Here is a 19553-nt window from a genome sequence, read left to right on the forward strand (position 1 = left end):
TGGGCGGAGTATGAGGTTTGTTCTGTGTGTGTACCTACTTCCTCCAGGGGGCGCGAGCTCTTAGCTTTCCTGCCCAAGTGGTTGTCTTTTCCTGGCTAACTGGGGTAGAGCTGGGGGAATGCTCAAGGCGTAGGAGACTGTGTCCCACGATACCGCAATATTGCTCCCACATGCCGGCTGGGGACTCGGTGTTATGGCATTGGTTTTCTGATGCCAGTTTTGCTAAACCGTAAGCTACACCATTTAAGCATCTTAAACTCTTAAATTTATTGCAAGGGTAGTTTTCCAATATGGCCTTCATGGGATACCCGGTGCTGTTGCATACTTTAATTTCAAAAGGTAGTTTTTAGTTCTTTGCCATTTGGAGTGTTGCTGAAGTTTCATTTCACCCCGGTTTTGCACGTTGTCCATACGGAATTCTGTGAGGATGGTGATTCTTTGTGTTCTACAGCAAGCCTGTGAGCAAGTAATTATGATACCCATTTTACACCTACTCTCAGAGATTTTACTAACACTTTCCCAAGTGGGACTGAATCTTTAAAATCCAACGTCCACTTTCCACTATTTGCGCTCACTTTTCAAGGGAACTACACTAACATATATTACATACGGGCCCAACTACCACACTATTTTGTACTTTTATCTTCAAGTATAATATAGAGAAAAGTGACAAGCGTCCACCTCACTGAATTTTCAAACTGAACACACCCCCGCGTAACATCACCCAGATTAGGATACAGAACATTACCATCACCCTAGTACTCTTCTCCTTCTCCTAGTCTCTACCCACCTCCACTACCCCAAAAGTAAACACTAGCAATGTGTCCTGGCATCTTGTAGGGCTTTGCACTCAACATGTTCGTGAGATGCATCTGTACCATTAGTATGTATAGTTGTAGTTTGTTCATTGTGAGATTTCATTGTGTGATGTACTCTAATACACTCCTTCGTTCTACTGTTGTTGGGACACCTGAGTAGTTTCCAGTTTAAGGCTATTGCAAGTACTTAGGACCTATATGTACAAAGCTGAGCCACAGGGCATGTTTTATGTACAGCTTTAGTGGATACTGCCTATTTTCCCAAAGTTGTACTAATTTACTCTCTACCATCGGTGTATGTTGTGTTCTTCATGCCCTTGATACTTGGTACTGTCTTTTTGTGGCTCATGTCTTTATTTTGAATTAATTTCTCCATTACAGCTCATACTTAAAAGTTCACTTAAATACCACATAGTATTTCCATTAAAAACACCTGTAACAAATGAGAACGTGGTAAGTGCTGTAAAATATTTTTAAATGGATTAATAAATTAGTACTTCTAAGTTATCTTGTAAGAGGTAAGCAAAAAAATTGCACTAAAGACCATCTGTTTATGAAATCCTTATTTTAAATGTCTATAAATAGAAAATATTCTGTATCTGATTTGTAGGGATTCCCATATTTTAAGTGGAAAAATTAGTCATGAATATAGTTTAACTCTATGTTGGTAAAAAGAAAAATGAACCCCTACATATGTGTATATGTATGAGCAATGAAGAAGGATGACAAAAAGTTCATTACTCTTATTCACCTCAGGTGGAAAGATGACTTTGATTTTATACATTTTTTTTCTGCTTTTATGTTTATTAGTATTTGATGCTAAATTTACTCAGGCCATAAGTTTTTGTTTCTTCAGTTTCTTCTGGGATATCTTTTTCCTCTGCACAACCTTCTCTTCTGGTTTAGGAACAATCTGCTTTTTCAGTGAAGATCATCTCAATGTGGCAAGGAGAGCTCATGTGTGGGTTAATTTGCCCATGAGCTCTCTAAGTTCTGTGCTGCATCTTGGAAGCTTTGTTCACCTGGATGTGTTCAATGACCAGAGAATCTAGATCTAAACCCTTAAGTTCAGCATTACTCTCTGCATTTTTAAGCATGTGCAGCAAAAATTCAGCACTCTTTTTAGGCTACCAACGCTGTGTCCAGCCCCATTCCATTGTTTGGCCTGGGCGCATCTACCAACTCCACCATTGTAACAATAGAATGGCACACATTGCTTATGTAAAGTGACATCCTTCTGATACTTGGTGGCTTTTCAGATATGCATACCCTTGATGGCCTGGGCAGTTTCACAAGTGTTCTTAAAGTAAACATGAAGATTTGAACCTTTTGATTTGCATCATTTTGTGGGGTTTTCTGGGTCAAGTGAATAATGAACCATTTTCAGAGGTCACCTCAGGCCGCTTATGGGAAGAGCTGATTTTATACATTTTTGTACATATTCAGGGTTAAAAGCATTTATTCCTTGTGTCTTGGAACAGCATTAACATCAAATGGCAGGGTAGGGTGGGGAGGGGGTAAAACATGTATTTCGATATGTGAACAATTTGTCATTTCCAGGATACACGACTGGCATCATAACCCATCTTCCAGCCTCCTCATTGTCAATTTCAGCTAATTTGGAAAAAGTAACATCTCCATGTGAGATATTTTTAGGGAAACAAACAAACACATAAATAGGGCAAGGGGTATAGAGCTAGAGGAAAAATGGTGACAGAGGCAATGCCAAGGGGGAATTCCCCACCACAGAGCTGGGGACAAACAGCCACAGTGTAAAGAAGCAATAAGCAGAAAACAAGGGGAAGATTATAAGTGGCATGGTATGGCTGAAAACCATATAAAGACCTAGACAGGACTTAAGGGAAGCAGCAATTGCCCAAAAAGGCAGAGATGACAACATTGAGGTGAGACAGGAGAGGGAAACTGAATATGTCAGGGGCTGCACATAAGTAATGGGAAAGGAAACAACATTGGATAGACCAGGTCCACCAGTAACATGGCATATGAACAGGCAGAACTAGTCATAATAACCCGGATGTTCAACAGGGCATATACCAACACTGTCGGAGCACCATGTGCCTTAAAAAATCCTACCTTGTCCTAGAGAGCCTCAATGAGCAATGGTGACTAGTATACTTCAGCAAACTGCAGCCTGCATGGGACAGAGCTCTAAGAACCAGCAATTCAGTCTTTAATTACTGCATTCACAGAATGAACAAATGTTGGAAATAGCAATGCATAATGACCCCTGTAAAATGGGGAGGCAGGGGGAACCTCCTGTGGAAACAGCTTTTCTGATTTTTCTTAAGTTAACATGGTGCTACAATTAAATTTGCTACGACATGAAATTAATCTTTACAGAAATAAGCAAGAGCAGTGTTCTAGAAAACTCTCTTGCAAATCAAAAATAACCAGGGACTCGGTCACTTACTCTTGATTTTTAGATATAGTTGGGATCTATCACTAAGCTCTATTCAAGAGAGTTTCTCCTTCGCATGTATATTCCATAATGAAACAAACAAAATTTTTGCCAATGAAACTTTTGCTCTGTACTGGCAGTATGTTGTCGCTCTCAGAAGTGCAACTCTCACATAGATCATCCTTACCTCAGTTGTTTTTATAGCTTCTTGCTTTCCTGAACAGATCCAGTAAAATAACTGACCAAAATGACTCAATATGGTACCTGGCCCAACTCTACTTTGCAACTGTACCAAGGAAAAAGCATAGATTCCCTAAAAAAAAAGATAGCTGCTCAAAAATACCAATATATTAGTTTGAGAACCCAGATCTCTTAATGCAGTAAACTGCACGGCAGGAGTTTCCCAGCCTCTTCATTGCCAATTTTCATTTTAATAAAAAAAGTTCTAAGATGTTTAAAATATTTTTATTTTAAAAATAAAATTGATTTATAGAGTACAAGGTGAAATGATTTCTGTCCAGTGCTCTGTATCCATCTTCAACATGCTGTTGGCAACAGAAAAAAGAGGGAGAAAAAAATTAGAAATCATAATCATTAACTTTAAATTATCTTATTGTAGAGTTATACCATGAACTAGAAGATCTAGTGTTACAGGTAAGAAAACTGAGACCCTGAAAATTTGCACAGCTCTGATGAAAAGGCCAGGACTAGATGCAAGGCTCCTGACCCAGGCCACTGCTCTTTCCACTCCACTAGGCTACCAATAACCTAAGAATTCAGACTGGAGATTACAAAACAGGAATGCAAAGATGTACTATGGTGCTACCTAGAATATTATTGAAAAGAATGATAAGAGGGAAAAATGATGGCAGGAACACCTCCACAGTCCGTTCTTTTTTCCTTCGTTCTTTCCAGTATTTGCATTTTGAAGCTGAATACTGCCAACAGTGAGATATTGCACGTGGTAGGACGTTCCCATTAAATACATTGCAATGAACTGAACTACGACACCAAAGTGCAAGTTATTGGGGAAAACAAAACATCCTCCTCTTTTTTGGTGCCTGCGGGAGCAAGCCACCTTCTGTGAGCTGTCCAAAAATCCTCCTTGCCCCCAGACATCTGCCCAACGCCAAAGAGCCACTCTAAGTACTACTCACCTACACTCCGGGAGGAGCCTGGCTCGGCAGGCGGGCAGTGTGAGGCGAGCCCGGCTCAGGCTAGAGGCCCCGTGTGGGCAAGAAAGGGGGCCACGCAGGGGCCATCTGGGGCCGAAAGCAAGGGGCTCAAGCCAGGTCCAGCTTTTTCTGCGTCACCGCCAGTTTGTCCTGAAGTCTCCGCTTTCTCCAGTCCAGGTAGCGCCTCCGCAGCCGGTTTGCCTGCCAACCCACGAGCACTCCTGAGGCGAAGGCCAACAGCATTGACAGCTGTAGCTTCCTCTCGGACACATCCGCCATCACAGTCACCAGGCTTGCAGTATGGCCTGCGGCGCGGCGGCGGGGTCAAAAGGCGCAGGCGCTTTTGGAGTAGGCGGGACGGGGGGTTTGGGGGCGGGGCGTGCCCAGAGCCGCCTACTGCTGCGAAGGCAGGGTCAAAAGGAACACGCGGTCAGGGAGGAAGCTAAGAAGGCTCTGCCCCTTGAGTGTGGACTGGATCTGTGACGTGCTAGGATGTCACTCCAGTGATCAGTTTTATGTTACATAAAACTTCTTAAAAGACTGAAGACTACTTTTGGCTTGGTGAAGCAAGCATGCATGTTGGAGAAGCTCAAATAGCAAAGAACTACCCCTGGCCTCTAGAAATGGTGGCATCCTCCAGCCAACAGCTAGCAAAAAGCTGGAGCCCTCCTTTCTACAACCACAAAGAAATTAACTGCCTACAACAGGAATAAGCTTGGAAGCAGAGTCTTCCCCAGGCTCCAGGTGAGAACCCAGCTGGGCTGATGCTAGACAGTAGCCTTGTGAGACTCTGCTAGATGACCCGTGTGCCTGGACTCCTGACCTTAGGAAGCTGAGATTGCTATAGTTGTGTGTTGTGTTAATCTTGCTAACCAGCAATAAAATACTAATAAAGGGTGTGTGTGTTGAAATTTTTCTACACTCTCCACCAAAGGACTCTCTTCTCTTGGTGCAGGGCTTAGTCTCCACCCCGCCAACTTGGGGAAATTTGTCCTGCATCATTAAGGGCCGCATGGTGTTCCTGGCCTCACTTCTTCTTACCCTATAACTTGTAACTGCACACAAACTTCATTTCTTTAATATAGTTTTTCTTTCCTCTGATTCAAGCTGGTTTTGCCCAGATAATGGCATTATGACTCACATTTTTTTTCTGTGCTTTTCCTTTGTCTGCCTGTTCCTTTAATCATTAAGCTTTAGGACATAAGATTAACCAAGCCTCAGGTCTACAATCATGAGGACAGTAGGTTTTGGTTGGACTTTAGAATAAGGATAACATCTTGGCTTTAGATGTATTTCAGCCCCAGGCCCTTTGAGGCAAAACTACAACCCCACTGGCCAAGGAACCAGGTCACAGGACCAGAAAGGATGGTGCCATGGCTGATTCCAGAACTGAACACAATGATTAATTACCTCATCTCCTTTTAATTGTCCAATCAGTAGCACCCATGACACCAAGTCCCTTAGTTTCCATGATAACTGATTATTTCTCTATATAATCTGTGCTTCTGAGATACTCGAGGACCAGGCCTATGAGCACTAGCTGACCTGTGTTTCTAGGACTTGCAACTCTCTGAAAATAAACACTTATTGTATCTAGCCCAATTCATGTGTCGGTTTTTTGGCTGAGGCAGGAAGCACAAGCCCTGGACTTGTTTGTCCTCCAGTTTCAATATCACCCCAATAAATTTTAAAAAGAAAAAGAATCAAGCAATGAAAGGGAGACCCACACGTGAAGCCTGAGCCCTTAGATTGGGGGCCTGACCAATATGTGTGTGTATTTCAGGCAAAACCTGATTTAGTAGGGAGATAATAAAGACAATATTGGGTCCAATGTGAATTCGCCTCCGCCACGCTTAGTGATCATTTATTCAGCATTCATTGAGTGCTGCAGTAGGCAGTGGGAATGCAGAGGTGAATAAAGCACAACCTCTACCCTCAGACAGCATAATGTAGAGTGAAGACATAGAAAAAAATGATTACAACACACTGACGAATTGGTGTTTGTAAAGTGTGTAGCTTAGATTTTTAAAAAGAAAAAGCCCTCAGAAACATTTTTTCTCTCATACTCCATCATCTTGTACTCTATTGTCTTGTTCTCTTTTCAGTAATGGCCAAAATTACACTTCTTCTCCCCACTTTTCACTTTATTGCCACTGCTGGGTCCAAGCTGCTATCACCTCTTAGCGGATTTACTGCAATAGCCGCATCATATGTCTGTGCTTCTCTTATCTGTTCACCACATTCTGTTCTTAATACAGCAGCCAGAGTAAGACTTTGAAATCAGAACTTGGGCCATTCAGCACCTCTGCTCAAACTCTGCAGTGCCCAAAGCCCCTGTATGGTCCATAGCGCTCTGTATGATCAGTTTACCTTATCCCTTACCTCTCACTGGCCTGCTTACTGTTTTGTTTGTTTTTCTGTTCACCGTTTCTTAGGCTCACCAAGCATAGTGCTACCTAAAAATATTCGCACATGCAGTCCCCCTGCCTGGAATACTCCTCGCCCACGAACATGCATGATTAACTTCCTCACCTCCTTTAGGTGTTTGTCAGCTGTCAATGAAGCCTACCTGGCTACTTTAAAATCACAAAACAAACCAACCCACACTTTCTGGCACTCCTGATCTCCATTTTCCTGCTTTATTCCTCTCCTCCATAACACTGAACTGCCTTCCATGTGCTGTAGGATTTACTTACTCATTACTCATATTGTTTATTACCTGTCACCCGCTATCACATAAACTACTCGAAGCAGAGATTTTTGTCTCAGTTGTATACTGGTGAATCATAAGTGCTGACAGCAGGGGCTGACACACAACACTCAGTAAAAGTTTGGTGTTGATGATAGCAGGCAGTGGGCAGGAAAGGTGTCTGAGTGGGTGGCTGAACTAGCTCTTGAAAGATAAGTTGGATGATTGGAAGAAACTAAATTTTCCTGGGTCTCAGTTTCCTCATTTGTAATATACAGAGTTTGATATGGTTCTATAGCTCTTAAGACATTTTTAAAGCCAGTTTGGCAGCCTGAGGTTGTGTACAGTAAGTCCTCAATGTTGTTGATATGTTCTACAACTTTAAGTGAAATGATGTATGGTGAAATGAATTTTACCACAGGCTAATTGATATAAATGAGTTAAGTTCCTATGGCTTTTCATCAATGTTAAAACAACGATGTTGAATGAAACAACATTATTTGAGGACCTGCTGTTAGGTCCTGTTGAGGACCTTCGAGTAACACTGGGGCTACTGGTGTTATTGCAAATTTGAACCTTGCTTGAAATTCTTGCCTCATCACTAAATGGTCTTTGGCTAAAAATAAGCCAGATCATGTACACTGGAGCCTTAAATATGAGAACACCTTAGGAACACAGAGCTGGCAGAGATCATAGAAATGCCCTTACTTTAGCGGGAGGAAATTCTGACCAGCGGGGAGAAAGCTTTTGGGGAGGAGGGAGAAGTGTAAGATTTAAAATCCCTCTTAAAGAGCCACTGTGTCCCCAGCTTGAAAGTTTGCATTTTTTTCCCTCACTGCTGGGTCCATTTTTTTCCCCCACTGCTGGGTGCATTGCTTTAATGGGACATTTTAGTAGACTTGATAATGGTCAACTCGCTTTGAGGTGATGATTAACAGGCTGAATAGTCATGTGTAATGAGTGAATTCATTACAAGTGTTTTTTGAGTGAAACGTTAACTGTCACTGTTTAGTTTGCTGTCTGAAGTGCTTGCCAAGGGAAAAGATGTTACCATTTACAGTATTAGACTTTTACTGGTTGTAAGTTCATTTAAAGCATGTAAACGAATTGGTATTCTCTGCAGCTCCAGGACTCTAAGCAACAGAGCAGTCATTATACATTCTACAGCCCCCATAAAAGGTGTAGCTTTGCTATGATTAAAACGGAGCATTCACCTCAATAGGTCCTTGAATTTTGCCTCTGAAAAACTCTTGCTGGGCCTGTGCCCACCCTGTGAGTCTTTAACTGCCAGAGCCTTTGTTTCCCAGCCTCTTCCCCTGTGCTATTGGAAGTAGGAAGAGAAGTCTCTGTGTGGTTGGGTATTGTGCTGAACTCACTCACTTGCCCCCACAGTACACACACTGAGAGGTTGGCATTAGGCGTAGTGGCAAGCAGTACCAAATAAATGTGTCTGGTTTTGTGATCCAAGTATGAATCATTTTCTCTCAGTGTGCAGGCAAGAATGCAGGGAACGCTGTGGGGAAAGATGAGCCCTGATCCTTCTCTTTGACAGGATCCATAAAACACTTCTTCAGGTTAGCTCCTCCAGTCTGTAATTCTGGAGGCATGCACAATAGAATGGCCTCCTATAACTCTTTCAGGAAGAATGGGAAAATTATCAGGGTAAGACACCTGCCAGTCTCCTCATAATTCTGAAGTAAGTAGCCATCTATAATTCATTCATTATTTCAACAAGTATGGGTGTGTCCTCCAATATCCAAAGGTAGAGCATTCCCATGAAACTTTGTTAGCCAACCCGGTGGAAAGCAGAGAAGTGATTACCATTAATTTCTATGGGAGAATTTTTGAGCATTCCTAGACCCAAAATTCAGTGCAGGCACAATGGCTTTAATTTGTTCATCATGATCAAAATGCTTAGTTACACCCAGTTTTATAATAAGTGTAACACCCTCACTTGCTCTCAGGCTTCTCTGATACCTTAGTACACATCTTGATAACAGATGTACAGAGTCAATGGAGATAAAGCCCAAATTCTCCCAGACACAGTCAGAGTCCTGGGGCTGTATGCTGAGATGCTGAGAGGGAAGAAACTAGGCAGGGCCACTTTTGCTGCTTGAGTGCCACTGCCTTCATAACAGTTGCTGCAAAACAGATGGTGAACTCTATTTTCACTTTCCTCTTTTTTTGGTAAAAGCAAAAGATCTCAGATTTCTTTTGGTTAGCAAGAACAGGTACTGATGTAGGTCTTTCACCAACTTCAGTTTTTCTGTATGCTTGGTTATCATACATGAACTAGTTTTGTTCTTATTCGGTTAGACACCTACTCTGGATACAGAGTAGTCTTCCCTTCGCACAGTGTTTCTGGTAACTACCATCTATAGACTCAAGGAGTCCCTTATCCACCATCATGGTGTTCCACTCAACGTGTTTTCTGATCAAGGGACTCACTGCACAGGAGTCAAGTGTGCCAATGGGCTCATGCTCATGAATTTGCTGGTCTTTCCCTGTTCCCCATCCTGAAGCAGCTGATAGAACAGAAGAAAGGGCTTGTAAGTCAGTTGAAGCACCACCTAGGTTGTGATACCTTGGATGATTGAGATAATGTCCCCAGGAGGCTGCTTTAGGCTCTAAATCAGTGTCCCTTATATAACACTGATTTCTTCAGAGTCAGGATTCAGAAGTCCATCAATCAATGTGGACATACATGTGTGGCACCACCCATTATTATCTCTGTTGCTGCTAGTGATTCACTAGCATAATTTATGCTTCATGTCCATGTGACCTCATGATCAGGGTGTTTTCATTCCAAAGGGAGGAAAGCTTCCTCTAGGAAACACATTGATTTCACTGGACTGGGAATTAAGACTGCTACCCGGCCACTTAAGTTTCCTCATGCCTCTGAATCAATAAGTAAAGAGGGAGATTCTGTACTAGTTAGTTGAGTAATTCTGATTACCAAGGGAAATAAGAGAACTGCTCCACAATGGAGGTCAGGAATAGAGGAGACTCTTTGGGGCTTTCTTAGGATTACCATGCCTTGTGATACAATCAATTGAAAACTATTAGAAACCAATCCAGGCATGATAGCCCTAGGGTCATCCAACCAGGCAAAACCCAGGACTGGCTGAGGAGCTTGCTGAGAACAAAGAGAATATGAAATGGGCAATGGAAGAAAGTAGTTTTAAATATCAGCTCTGAAAAAGTGACTAGCTGCAAAAGCATGGATTTGATTGTTATATTTTTTGTATTCAGTTGTGAATAAGTTTGCATGTTTCTGTATGTTTTATATGTCAGTTAAATTTACATAAATGTAAAAAAATAGATTGCATGATATGTGACCCTCACTGCAAATGTGGTTCTCTTCTGGATGACTATTGGGGTGTTTTTGAAAAATGGATGCCCAAGGAGGCAATAAGTTCTTCCTCTTCTGCTATATCATTAGGCACAAGAGTTATTAAATATTACTTCAAGCAAGATTGGCAAGAGTTTCACAGTCCTGCAGTAGAAACCCTTTGGGAACCGTTGCCTTCCCAATTAGCCCTGGAACTTGGACATCTCTTTCTCTTTGGAGGTTTAGTCTTATCTGTCTTTCCTTAAGCAAAATCATGTTTGTGGATGGCCGTGCTATGTTAGGAAGGGCCTGAGTTGTTAAGAATCAGGATTTATACTCAGCACCCTATTGCACAGCAAAGGCCTCCCTGGCAGAGCCAGTGACACTTGCAGCCTTCAGATAGAGGGCGATAACTTAGAACTGCTCAGCAATTCACTTTGGTCTTGCTTTTACAGGGTGTTTCCAGGGGATAATGTTCAAAAGGCCACAATAACCCTGTAGCTCCAGATCATGGGCTGGGTCCTCAGGGTCAGCTCAGAGTAGGATGTTTTCCACCCAGATGGGAAGCATTTCAGTACATTATTTTAATAGGTAAGGCTGTATTCATGCATGCCTATGGATCATCAGTTTGGTGGCATTTCCCTGCTGCATCTCCCAATCCCCCTGCCAAGTCATCCCGGGGACTACAAGCACTATGGGCTCTAGTTCAGCTGCCACTTTAGGACAAGTCAGTAACAACATGACTGAGTGTACCAACTGGTGATTGTCTAAGACCATAGACCTCAGAATCATATGGCCCAGAAGTCACCTTGGCCAGCAAGGAAGTGTGTGAGGATTTTCCCTAGCTGAAGATATGAACGCCTAATCTGGCAAATGAAAACCCATCTTTGATCCTTCAGGACCCAGCCAGGAAGGAGTGGCCACAATGTAACTGACAGAGAGGCTTGGGTCGTCCAGGGGATTTCTGCCTTAAACAGAATTGTATAGGGAAGGGCAGGGAGGCTGGACATCCTAAATAACAGAGTATAGATGTTTATGGAATGAGGCCCAGCTGTAGCTCTAAAAGCTGCATCACAAATCTTTCCCCTAGAGAAGAAACTTGCAGGAATAGGAATGGGGAGATCATGGGCCGGGATCCCAGGATTCACATCTCAGTAAAGGCTGAACCTTGAGCCCCTAGAGGGGTGCTTGGGGATGGACAGTCCTGCCTGCCTTTAGTCCATTTACAAATGATCTTCCTGTGGCCTTTTCTTTTTCCACATCCAAGATTTGATCCTTTTACTTGCTTTTCCCCACTTGTGCTGATACAATTCCCGAAATTAAACTAGAAAACGAGTTACAAATATTTGGTCAAAAGAAACCTCAACATGAGAAGCAGAGAATGTTTCCTTTTTCCCTCAATCATAGCAAGGCAGCTACTGTCCTGGAGTAGACAGTGGCCCTGGCAAGTGACGTTTTTAAAGACATCCAGTTTCAGTGGTGGTTGCTATACTTATGAAAGTACCTTTAACCTCTAAGTCCTGGGGGTTCTGAGGGGCTGTGTCTGCTCCTGGCTCAGCTTCATGATACTGAAATGAACCTGTCCTCTGAGGAAGGAGGACTTGGAGGTATCCTTCAGGGAGAGGGGGCTAGCCTTTCTCCCTTCTCCCACAGACAATACGGTGATGATGATGCAATATTTCTTAGTTCAAGGAGGAATGTGAGACTCTGTACCTCATTGAAATGAGCATGGGAAGTGAAAAAAAAACAAACCGCAACTCCCAGTCTGTAATAGAAACAGGACTTTAATAATATTGAATCTGCCTTTACTATTTGTAACAAATAAATGTTCCCCTTCCCAATAGGCAGATAGGCATTGAGGAAGAGTTGTGAGGGAGAGAATGTCATCCCTTTCCTCCTGGCTTTCAGGGGATACCAGAGAAAGCTTCATAATGTTCTCTATCCAGAACAGAAGGAGCTGGCCCAGCGTACCTGGGCGCCCAGCTGTGTTACCACTGGTAATGAAGAGGTTGCACTATTCACCTGGACACCCACTCGCCCCTGATGTTCTCGGCCTTGAGTATTCTGCTGGCCAACTAGGACTGGGCTCTAGCTGGCAGGATAGGCAGTAACTATAGGACAAAGTGGCACCTGTGAACTTCCAGGAGCCAGACTTCAGGTGTCTCTGTCGGTGTTAGGTGCCCCAGGAGTTACTACACAGCAAGGTCTAGGGCTGACCAGGGAGCCAGAGACACCAGTTTTCTATACTGTCCAGCAGGGAGAATCCATCCCTGACCTTGCCCAACTCCTGCCCAGCCTCGCCTCGTGTTCTCGCTGAGGTACTCCATGTCCCTGAACCAGGCCCCAAATTGCTCCTCGGGCTCTAGTGTTTAATTATGGGCAGCCTTCTGCAGCAGCATGATCTCCTCCATTACTTTGTGTTCCTGGGGCCAGAGGGAAGCAGAGGATGCAGACATGGCCTTGGTGAGGGATGCTGTAAGGCCTTGTGGGAGGTGAGCAGTGGGGCGGGGACCTGGTCCTGGGTCTCTGCATACACAGGAATCCTTCTGTTCCCTAATTCCATCTAGGCCCTACCTGTGCTTAGAGATAGGCATCAATAGCCCTTTCTCCAGGAAGTTATCCTTGATGTCATCCTACCTCCAGCCACCAACTGGAGGGGTCTCCCACTTCTCTGTTATTAAACTCTTTCAATAAATGTAGGATGCAGGGGATGGAGCCTAGGAGCGTTCTGCCCAGAGGCAGCTCTGATTCCCATTCCCCTCCCCTCCCCTGGGCATCTCTGATTCCTACTCCCCTCCCCTGCCCCTCAGGAAGCGCCATAGCTGTTCACCACATTCTTTTTCCCTAAAGTGATCTCGCTCCCCTGGAAGGCAGATAGCCACAGTCCATCATAAAGAGCCCCCTGGCCATGACTGGCACCCTGTGCCCACCCCTTCTCGTGTTGTACTGCCACCAGGTCCTAGGAGAGGGAGACATACACAGAAAACAAGACTTGGACCTAGGCCAGGCTCTGGGCTCCAGAGAAGGCAGGTCATGAATTCCGTAAGATGGGCATGATGTCCCAACTCCCAGGGGCAGCTGTGAGGTTCTCATGACAGGAAGACTGTCAAGTACTGAGAGCTCAGGGCTCAGTACAGGGCTCTGTCTTCCCAGATTTCAATCCCGGTCACCCTTGCCTGGGCCCCAGGTCACCCACTTCCAGATGATCTGCCCATGGCAGTATCTAGCATCTCCAGGTCGATAAGGAAGAGTCCAAGGAATGGGACACACTGTGTCATGCGGATGAGGGTAGGACAAGAGCTCCTGCTCTCAGGAACCCCCACAGACCCTCTTCTGACAGTGTCTCATCCTCAGCCTCCTGGCCCACCCTAGGGTTCCCATCTGGAGCAGCCTCCCCTCAATCCTCCCTCCCCTCACTCAAAGAACTCTGGAATCCTAATCCCCTTCAGGATCTGTTTTTGGCAAATCACAGGCTCTGTGGTCTCCTGCCTAGTTGCACTCCCATACACATCCTGCATCCAGTTCTTTTAGGCCCTCCTCCTAGTCACTTCTAATGAAAGATTTCAGGCTCTGTGGCAACAGGAAGCATGCTGGAGGTGGAAGGCCCCCACCCCCTTTTGGGGGACTCCATCTGGGAAAGCAGAGCCTCCTCTCCTCTAACCCAGGAGCACCTGCCAGACAGGCTCACTCACTTTTTAATGCAGCCTCTTCTGATCTCCCTGGAGGTTCATTATCAGAGTGAGAAATATGGATGGCTGCTTCTGCCAGCATCAAAGACAGGGTCATTGAGTTCATACTTTTCTCATCCCATTTTCTACCATCACTCCTGACTTCAGACCCTGGACATCTGACCCAAGTCAGCTGCTACCAATACTACTCTTACTCTAGCATGCTCCTATTCTAGAACAATCCCAGCTCTAACACCACTCAGTGTGTAACCTTGGGCCTGGGGCTTGGCCTCCCATTTCTTCCTCTGGAGAGTGTGAGAACTCTACCTAGCTCACAGGTTCTCTAGAGGGCTGAGCGTCACTGTCATAATTGTTCTCATGCTCACACTCTCCAGAGGAAGAAATGGGAGGCCATTTTTAGGTGAAGCAAGGCAAAAAGCTCTGCACAGTCCTTTCCTGAACCTCATGACCACCCTGTGAGGCTTGCAGCACAGAGCAGTCATCCCTTCATTTACCACAAGAAGAGACAGAGTCCAATAGAGGGACAGTGACTGGCTCAGGAACCCACAGAGGAGAGGCCACTTGCCCCTCCCAGCCAGAGGCTTTATCTTAGCTGCCCTCACCTCACCCCCAGCTCTACCACTGACAGAAGCCCTGTCCTCTGAGCTCTCAAGTTGTACCCAGGTCTCCCATCTGGGCTGAGCCATGGATGGAGGAACAGGGTGTATTGGGAGTAGAGTTGAACAGCTCTGGCCTGTTCCATCCCATCCCAATGGAGTCACTACCCACCAGGCTGGAACTGAGATCATGCCAATCCTTTGCCTCCCCAAGGAATGCTTCAGGATGTGGCCAAGTTCCCAGGGAGGCTTAGAGACCCCACCCACCAGCCCAGTCTGTCCCCAGGGTTGGCTGCCTCCCAGGAAACCACTCACCTTCCTAGTTCTCCTATGGAGAGAGGCCTTCTCACCTGGAAACCCTCCCCCATGGTACCAGACTTTGGCCTGTTGGGAACTGGGCCACACAGCAGGAGGTGAGCATGGGCAAGGGAGAGAAACTCCATCTGTATTTGTAGCTGCTCCCCAGTGCTGGCATCACCGCCTCAGCTCCACCTCCACCTCAGATCGTTAGGTGTTAGATTCTCATAGGAGTAGAAACCCTATTGTGAACTGCACATCTAGGTTGCACACTCCTTATGAGAATCTAATGTCTGATGATCTGAGTTGGAGCTGAGGTGGTGATGCCAGCACTGGGGAGTGGCTGCAAATACAGATTAACATTAGCAGAGAGGTATGACTGCACAGAGACCATAATAAATCAATTGCTTGCAGACTCATATAGCAACTCAATTAGTGAATGACAAGTGATAATTAAACTGCATCTGATGGCAGGCTTTATAGTGGCAAGCGAGTTGATGTACTTCAGTTGTACAGCTGCATCTGATGGCAGGCTTTAAGTCAGAATCTGACATTTATTTTAGTCCATGCATGGCTTGCCCATTATTTTATTTACCACTTTTGTTGGTGCCTCTTTCCCACACTGTGCACTTGTCTCAGTCACAGTTTTAGTAAGCCCACAAGCTAACCTTAGCCAAAATGAGTAAAAAATAAACGTCACTGGAAAGCTTCTTTGAAAAGGAGGAAAAAGCCAACGATGAGACAGAAGACTCTAAGACTGCCAACAAAAAGAAAGCTGCATTTAAAAGAAAATACCAAGAGTTCTACTTAAATTACAGTTCACTGCAACAGGTGATTCACGTTCTCCAAGCCTGCTTTGTGTAATATGTGGTGACTGGCTATCCAATGAAGCCATGAAACCTTCAAAACTATTTCGCCACTTGGAGATCAAGCACCCTGAATTAAAAGGTTTGGAGGTTTTCAAAAGAAAAAAAAATGTGAAGACGAAGAACAGAAGCAATTATTGAAGGCCACAACTTCATCAAATGTGTCTGCCCTGCCAGCATCATTCTTAGTGGCTAACTCCATTGCTAAAGCTAAGAAGCCCTTTACTATTGGTGAAGAGTTGATCCTGCCTCAGGCTAAGAACGTTTGCATGAACTTTTAGGAGAGCCTGCAGTTCAAAAGGTGGCATGTGTTCCTCTTTCAGGTAGCACCATAACTAGGCAAATTGATGAAATAGCAGAAGATATTGAGGCACAATTGTTAGAAAGGATTAATGAGTCACTGTGGTACACAATCCATGTTGACAAGTCTACTGATGTTGACAAGGCAACAATGCTTGCTTTTGTGTGATATGTTTTCCAGGAGGCTGTGCATGAGGATATGTGCACTTTTGTTGCCAACTAACACCACAGCTGCGGAAACTATTCAAGTCTTTGAATGATTACATATCAGGAAAACTGAATTGGTCATTTGCGTCAGTATCTGCACAGACAGAACGGCTGTCATGACTAAATGGCTTTCTGGTTTCACTACTCAGGTCAAAGAGGTCACTTCTGAATGTGAGTCTACGCACTGTGTCGTCCATAGAGAAATGTTGGCTAGCCCAAAATATGCGAACTGCACTTAACAGCATTTTGCAAGATGTGATTAAAATTATCGACCACATTTAACTATAGGCCCTTAACTCATGTATGTTTGCTCAGCCCTGTGAGGAGATGGATGCAGAGTACACACATCTTCTCTTATACGCAGAAGTGAGATGGCTTTTTCCCCCCATGGCTTTATTGAAATATAAGACAATTAGTTGCTCATATTTACATTGTACAATTCAATGAGTAGTTTTTCAATTATAGTTGGCATACAATAATATACCAGTTTCAGTTGTATAGGATAGTGATCAGAGATCAAAATAACTCACAAAGTGATCACCCCATTAAATCTAGTACCCCTCTTCCCCCTTACATATTTATTACAATATTATTAACCATCTTTGCCATGCTACACTCTACATCTCCATGTCTATTCTGCAACTGTCCATTTGTACCTCTTAATCCCTTTGCCTTTTTTTTTGCCATCCCCCCAACCCCTCCCATCTAGTATGCCCCCAAATATTCTCTGTATCCATGAGTTTATTTCCACTCTTGTTTTGTTGTTGCCCATTTTGTTTTTTGGACGAGTTTGAGGAGCATAGGTGTTGTTAAGTCTTTGAATGTTTGGTAGAATTCACAGGTAAAGTCATATGGTCCTGGATTTTAATTTTTGGTAGGTTTTTGATGATTGTTTCAATTTCCATACTGCTGATCAGTTTATTTAGATTTTCCAATTCTTCTTGATTCCATCTAGGAAGGTTGTATTTTTCTAAGTACTGATACATTTCTTCTAGGTTATTAAATTTGTTATTATATACTTTTTCATAGTATTCTTGCATAATCCTTTGTATTTCTGCAATGTCTGTCGTAATTTCCCCTCTTTCATTCCTGATTTTGTTTATCTGTGTCCTTTCTCTTTTTTCTTTAGTGAGTCTAGCCATGAGTTTGTCAATTTTATTAACCTTTTAAAAAGAACCAGTCTTTGTTGCATTTATTTTTTCTATCTTTTTTTTGTTTGTTTCAATTTCATTTATTTATTCTCTAATTTTGATTATTCCTTTCTTTCTGCTGACTTTAGGCTTTATTTCTTCTTCCTTTTCTAGTTTTTTAAGATGAAGGGCTAGGTTGTTTATTTGGACTCATTCTTGTTTTTGAAGTTAGGCCTGTAATGATAAGAACTTTCCTCTTATGACTGCTTTTGCCGTGTCCCAAAAGTTTTGATATGTTGTACTATCATTATCATTCATTTCTATGTATCTCTTGACCTCTCTTTTTATTTCTTCTCTGATCCAGTTATTCTTCAGTAGCATGTTCCATGTATTTGTATTTCTTCCTGCTTTCTTTTGCAGTTGATCTCTAGTTTCAAAGCATTGTGATCAGAGAACATGGTTGGTATGATTTCAACCCTCTTATATTTGTCGAGGCTATCTCTGTGTCCTAGTATGTGGTCGATTCTTGAGAATGTTCCATGTGCACTAGAGAAGAATGTATAAGCAGCTGTTTTGGGATGGAAGGCTCTGTAAATGTCAATTATGTCCAGTTGGTCTAATGTGTCATTTAAGGATGTTATTTCCTTATTGATTTGTTTGGATGATCTGTCCATATCCAACAATGGGATATTTAGGTCCTCTACTACGATAGTGTTTTGGTCTGTTTCTCCCTTTAGTTCTGTTACTAATTGCTTTACATATTTTGGAGGCTTCCTGATTGGGAGCATAGATATTAATAAGTGTTAGGTCTTCCTGGTGCATGATTCCCTTTATCATTATGAAGTGTCCCTCAGTATCTTTCTTTACCTTTTTTATTTTGAAGTCTATTTTGTCTGATATTAGTACTGCTACTCCTGCTTTTCTCTGAATGCCATGTGCTTGAAATGTTATTTTCCACCCTTTCACTTTGAGTCTATATTTGTCTTTGGATCTGAGATGTGACTCCTGGAGGCAGCATATGGTTGGGTTTTGTCTTTTGATTCATTCTGTAATTCGTGCCTTTTTATTGGTGGGTTCAATCCATTTACATTTAGGCTGATTATTGAAATATGAGGTCTTCTTATAGCCATTTTATCTTTTGCTTTGTGGTAGCTCAATGTTTCCATTGCTTACTTGTCCTTGTGTTTCTGTTATTTTTATTTTGGTTGGCTTTTGTGTGTTTTCCCTCTGGCCCTTTTTGTTTTATGTTATAGTATTTCGTATCTGAATCTTTTGCATGTGGTTACCATTATGAATATGTAAAGGATAGTTTTATATATATATACACACATATATATATATACACACACACACATATATGTACATATATATGTAGATATATATGTATGTATATATATGCATACACACACACATATATACATATGTGTATATGTATATATACACACACACACATATGTACACACACACACACACACACACACATATATATATATATATATATATATATATATATATATATATACACACATACAGTTGTCCATTTTCTTCTGTGCGTGCCTTATCTCCATTCCCCTTTGTAAATTTGGATCTTTGAATCTCCCCCTTTTCAGTCATTGTTATCTCAATTTGTCCCTATATATGCTGAACATTCACTTCTATCTTGTTTTAACAATTTTCTTCTTATTTTTTAAGCTTATAATGCCCTCTTCTTCTCCACTTCTATTTGCCTGATAGTTATTTTACTCCTTATTATGTTTTTTTTTCTTTCGTCATTTTGTTTTAGGTGAACTGACCCCTTCCAGTATTTCCTGTAGTGCAGGCCTTGTAGTGGAGAATTTCTTCAATTTTCGTATGTCTGGGAAGGTCTTAATTTCTCCGTCATATCTAAAGGAGAGTTTAGCTGGATACATTATTCTAGGCTGGTAGTTCCTTTTATTTAATAGTTTAAATATTTGATTCCATTCCTTTCTGGCTTGTAAGATTTGCGCTGAGAAGTCCAAGGATAATCTAATGGGTTTTCCTTTATAAGCAACTGG

At 42.8% G+C, this 19553-nt stretch overlaps 1 protein-coding gene, 1 long non-coding RNA gene and 1 pseudogene across 2 annotated transcripts; 1 reads left to right on the plus strand and 2 right to left on the minus strand.

Annotated features, from left to right (window-relative positions):
* Window positions 1-77: 77 nt before the first annotated feature.
* On the minus strand, window positions 78-3570 carry LOC120612157 (60S ribosomal protein L17-like; annotated as a pseudogene).
* Window positions 3571-3683: 113 nt separating this feature from the next.
* On the minus strand, window positions 3684-4741 carry LOC120612158 (mitoregulin). Its single transcript, XM_039874650.1, has 2 exons — window positions 4395-4741; window positions 3684-3782 (listed from the first exon to the last, which is right to left on the minus strand). Exon 1 carries the CDS (start codon window positions 4689-4691, stop codon window positions 4521-4523), a length of 171 nt encoding a protein of 56 aa, XP_039730584.1. The 5' UTR covers window positions 4692-4741; the 3' UTR covers window positions 3684-3782; window positions 4395-4520.
* Window positions 4742-4784: 43 nt separating this feature from the next.
* On the plus strand, window positions 4785-6276 carry LOC120612160 (uncharacterized). The gene is made up of 2 exons (XR_005655367.1): window positions 4785-5156; window positions 5700-6276. It is a non-coding gene; the product is annotated as an uncharacterized LOC120612160 (long non-coding RNA).
* The last annotated feature ends 13277 nt before the right edge of the window (window positions 6277-19553 follow it).

The sequence above is a fragment of the Pteropus medius genome, unplaced genomic scaffold (genome assembly GCF_902729225.1).
Source record: "Pteropus medius unplaced genomic scaffold, Ma_sr-lr_union100, whole genome shotgun sequence".
NCBI lineage: Eukaryota > Metazoa > Chordata > Mammalia > Chiroptera > Pteropodidae > Pteropus > Pteropus medius.

What these genes read in the sequence shown, in the direction of transcription:
- LOC120612158 (XM_039874650.1), bottom strand. Translation starts at nt 4,691, where the DNA reads ATGGCGGATGTGTCCGAGAGGAAGCTACAGCTGTCAATGCTGTTGGCC.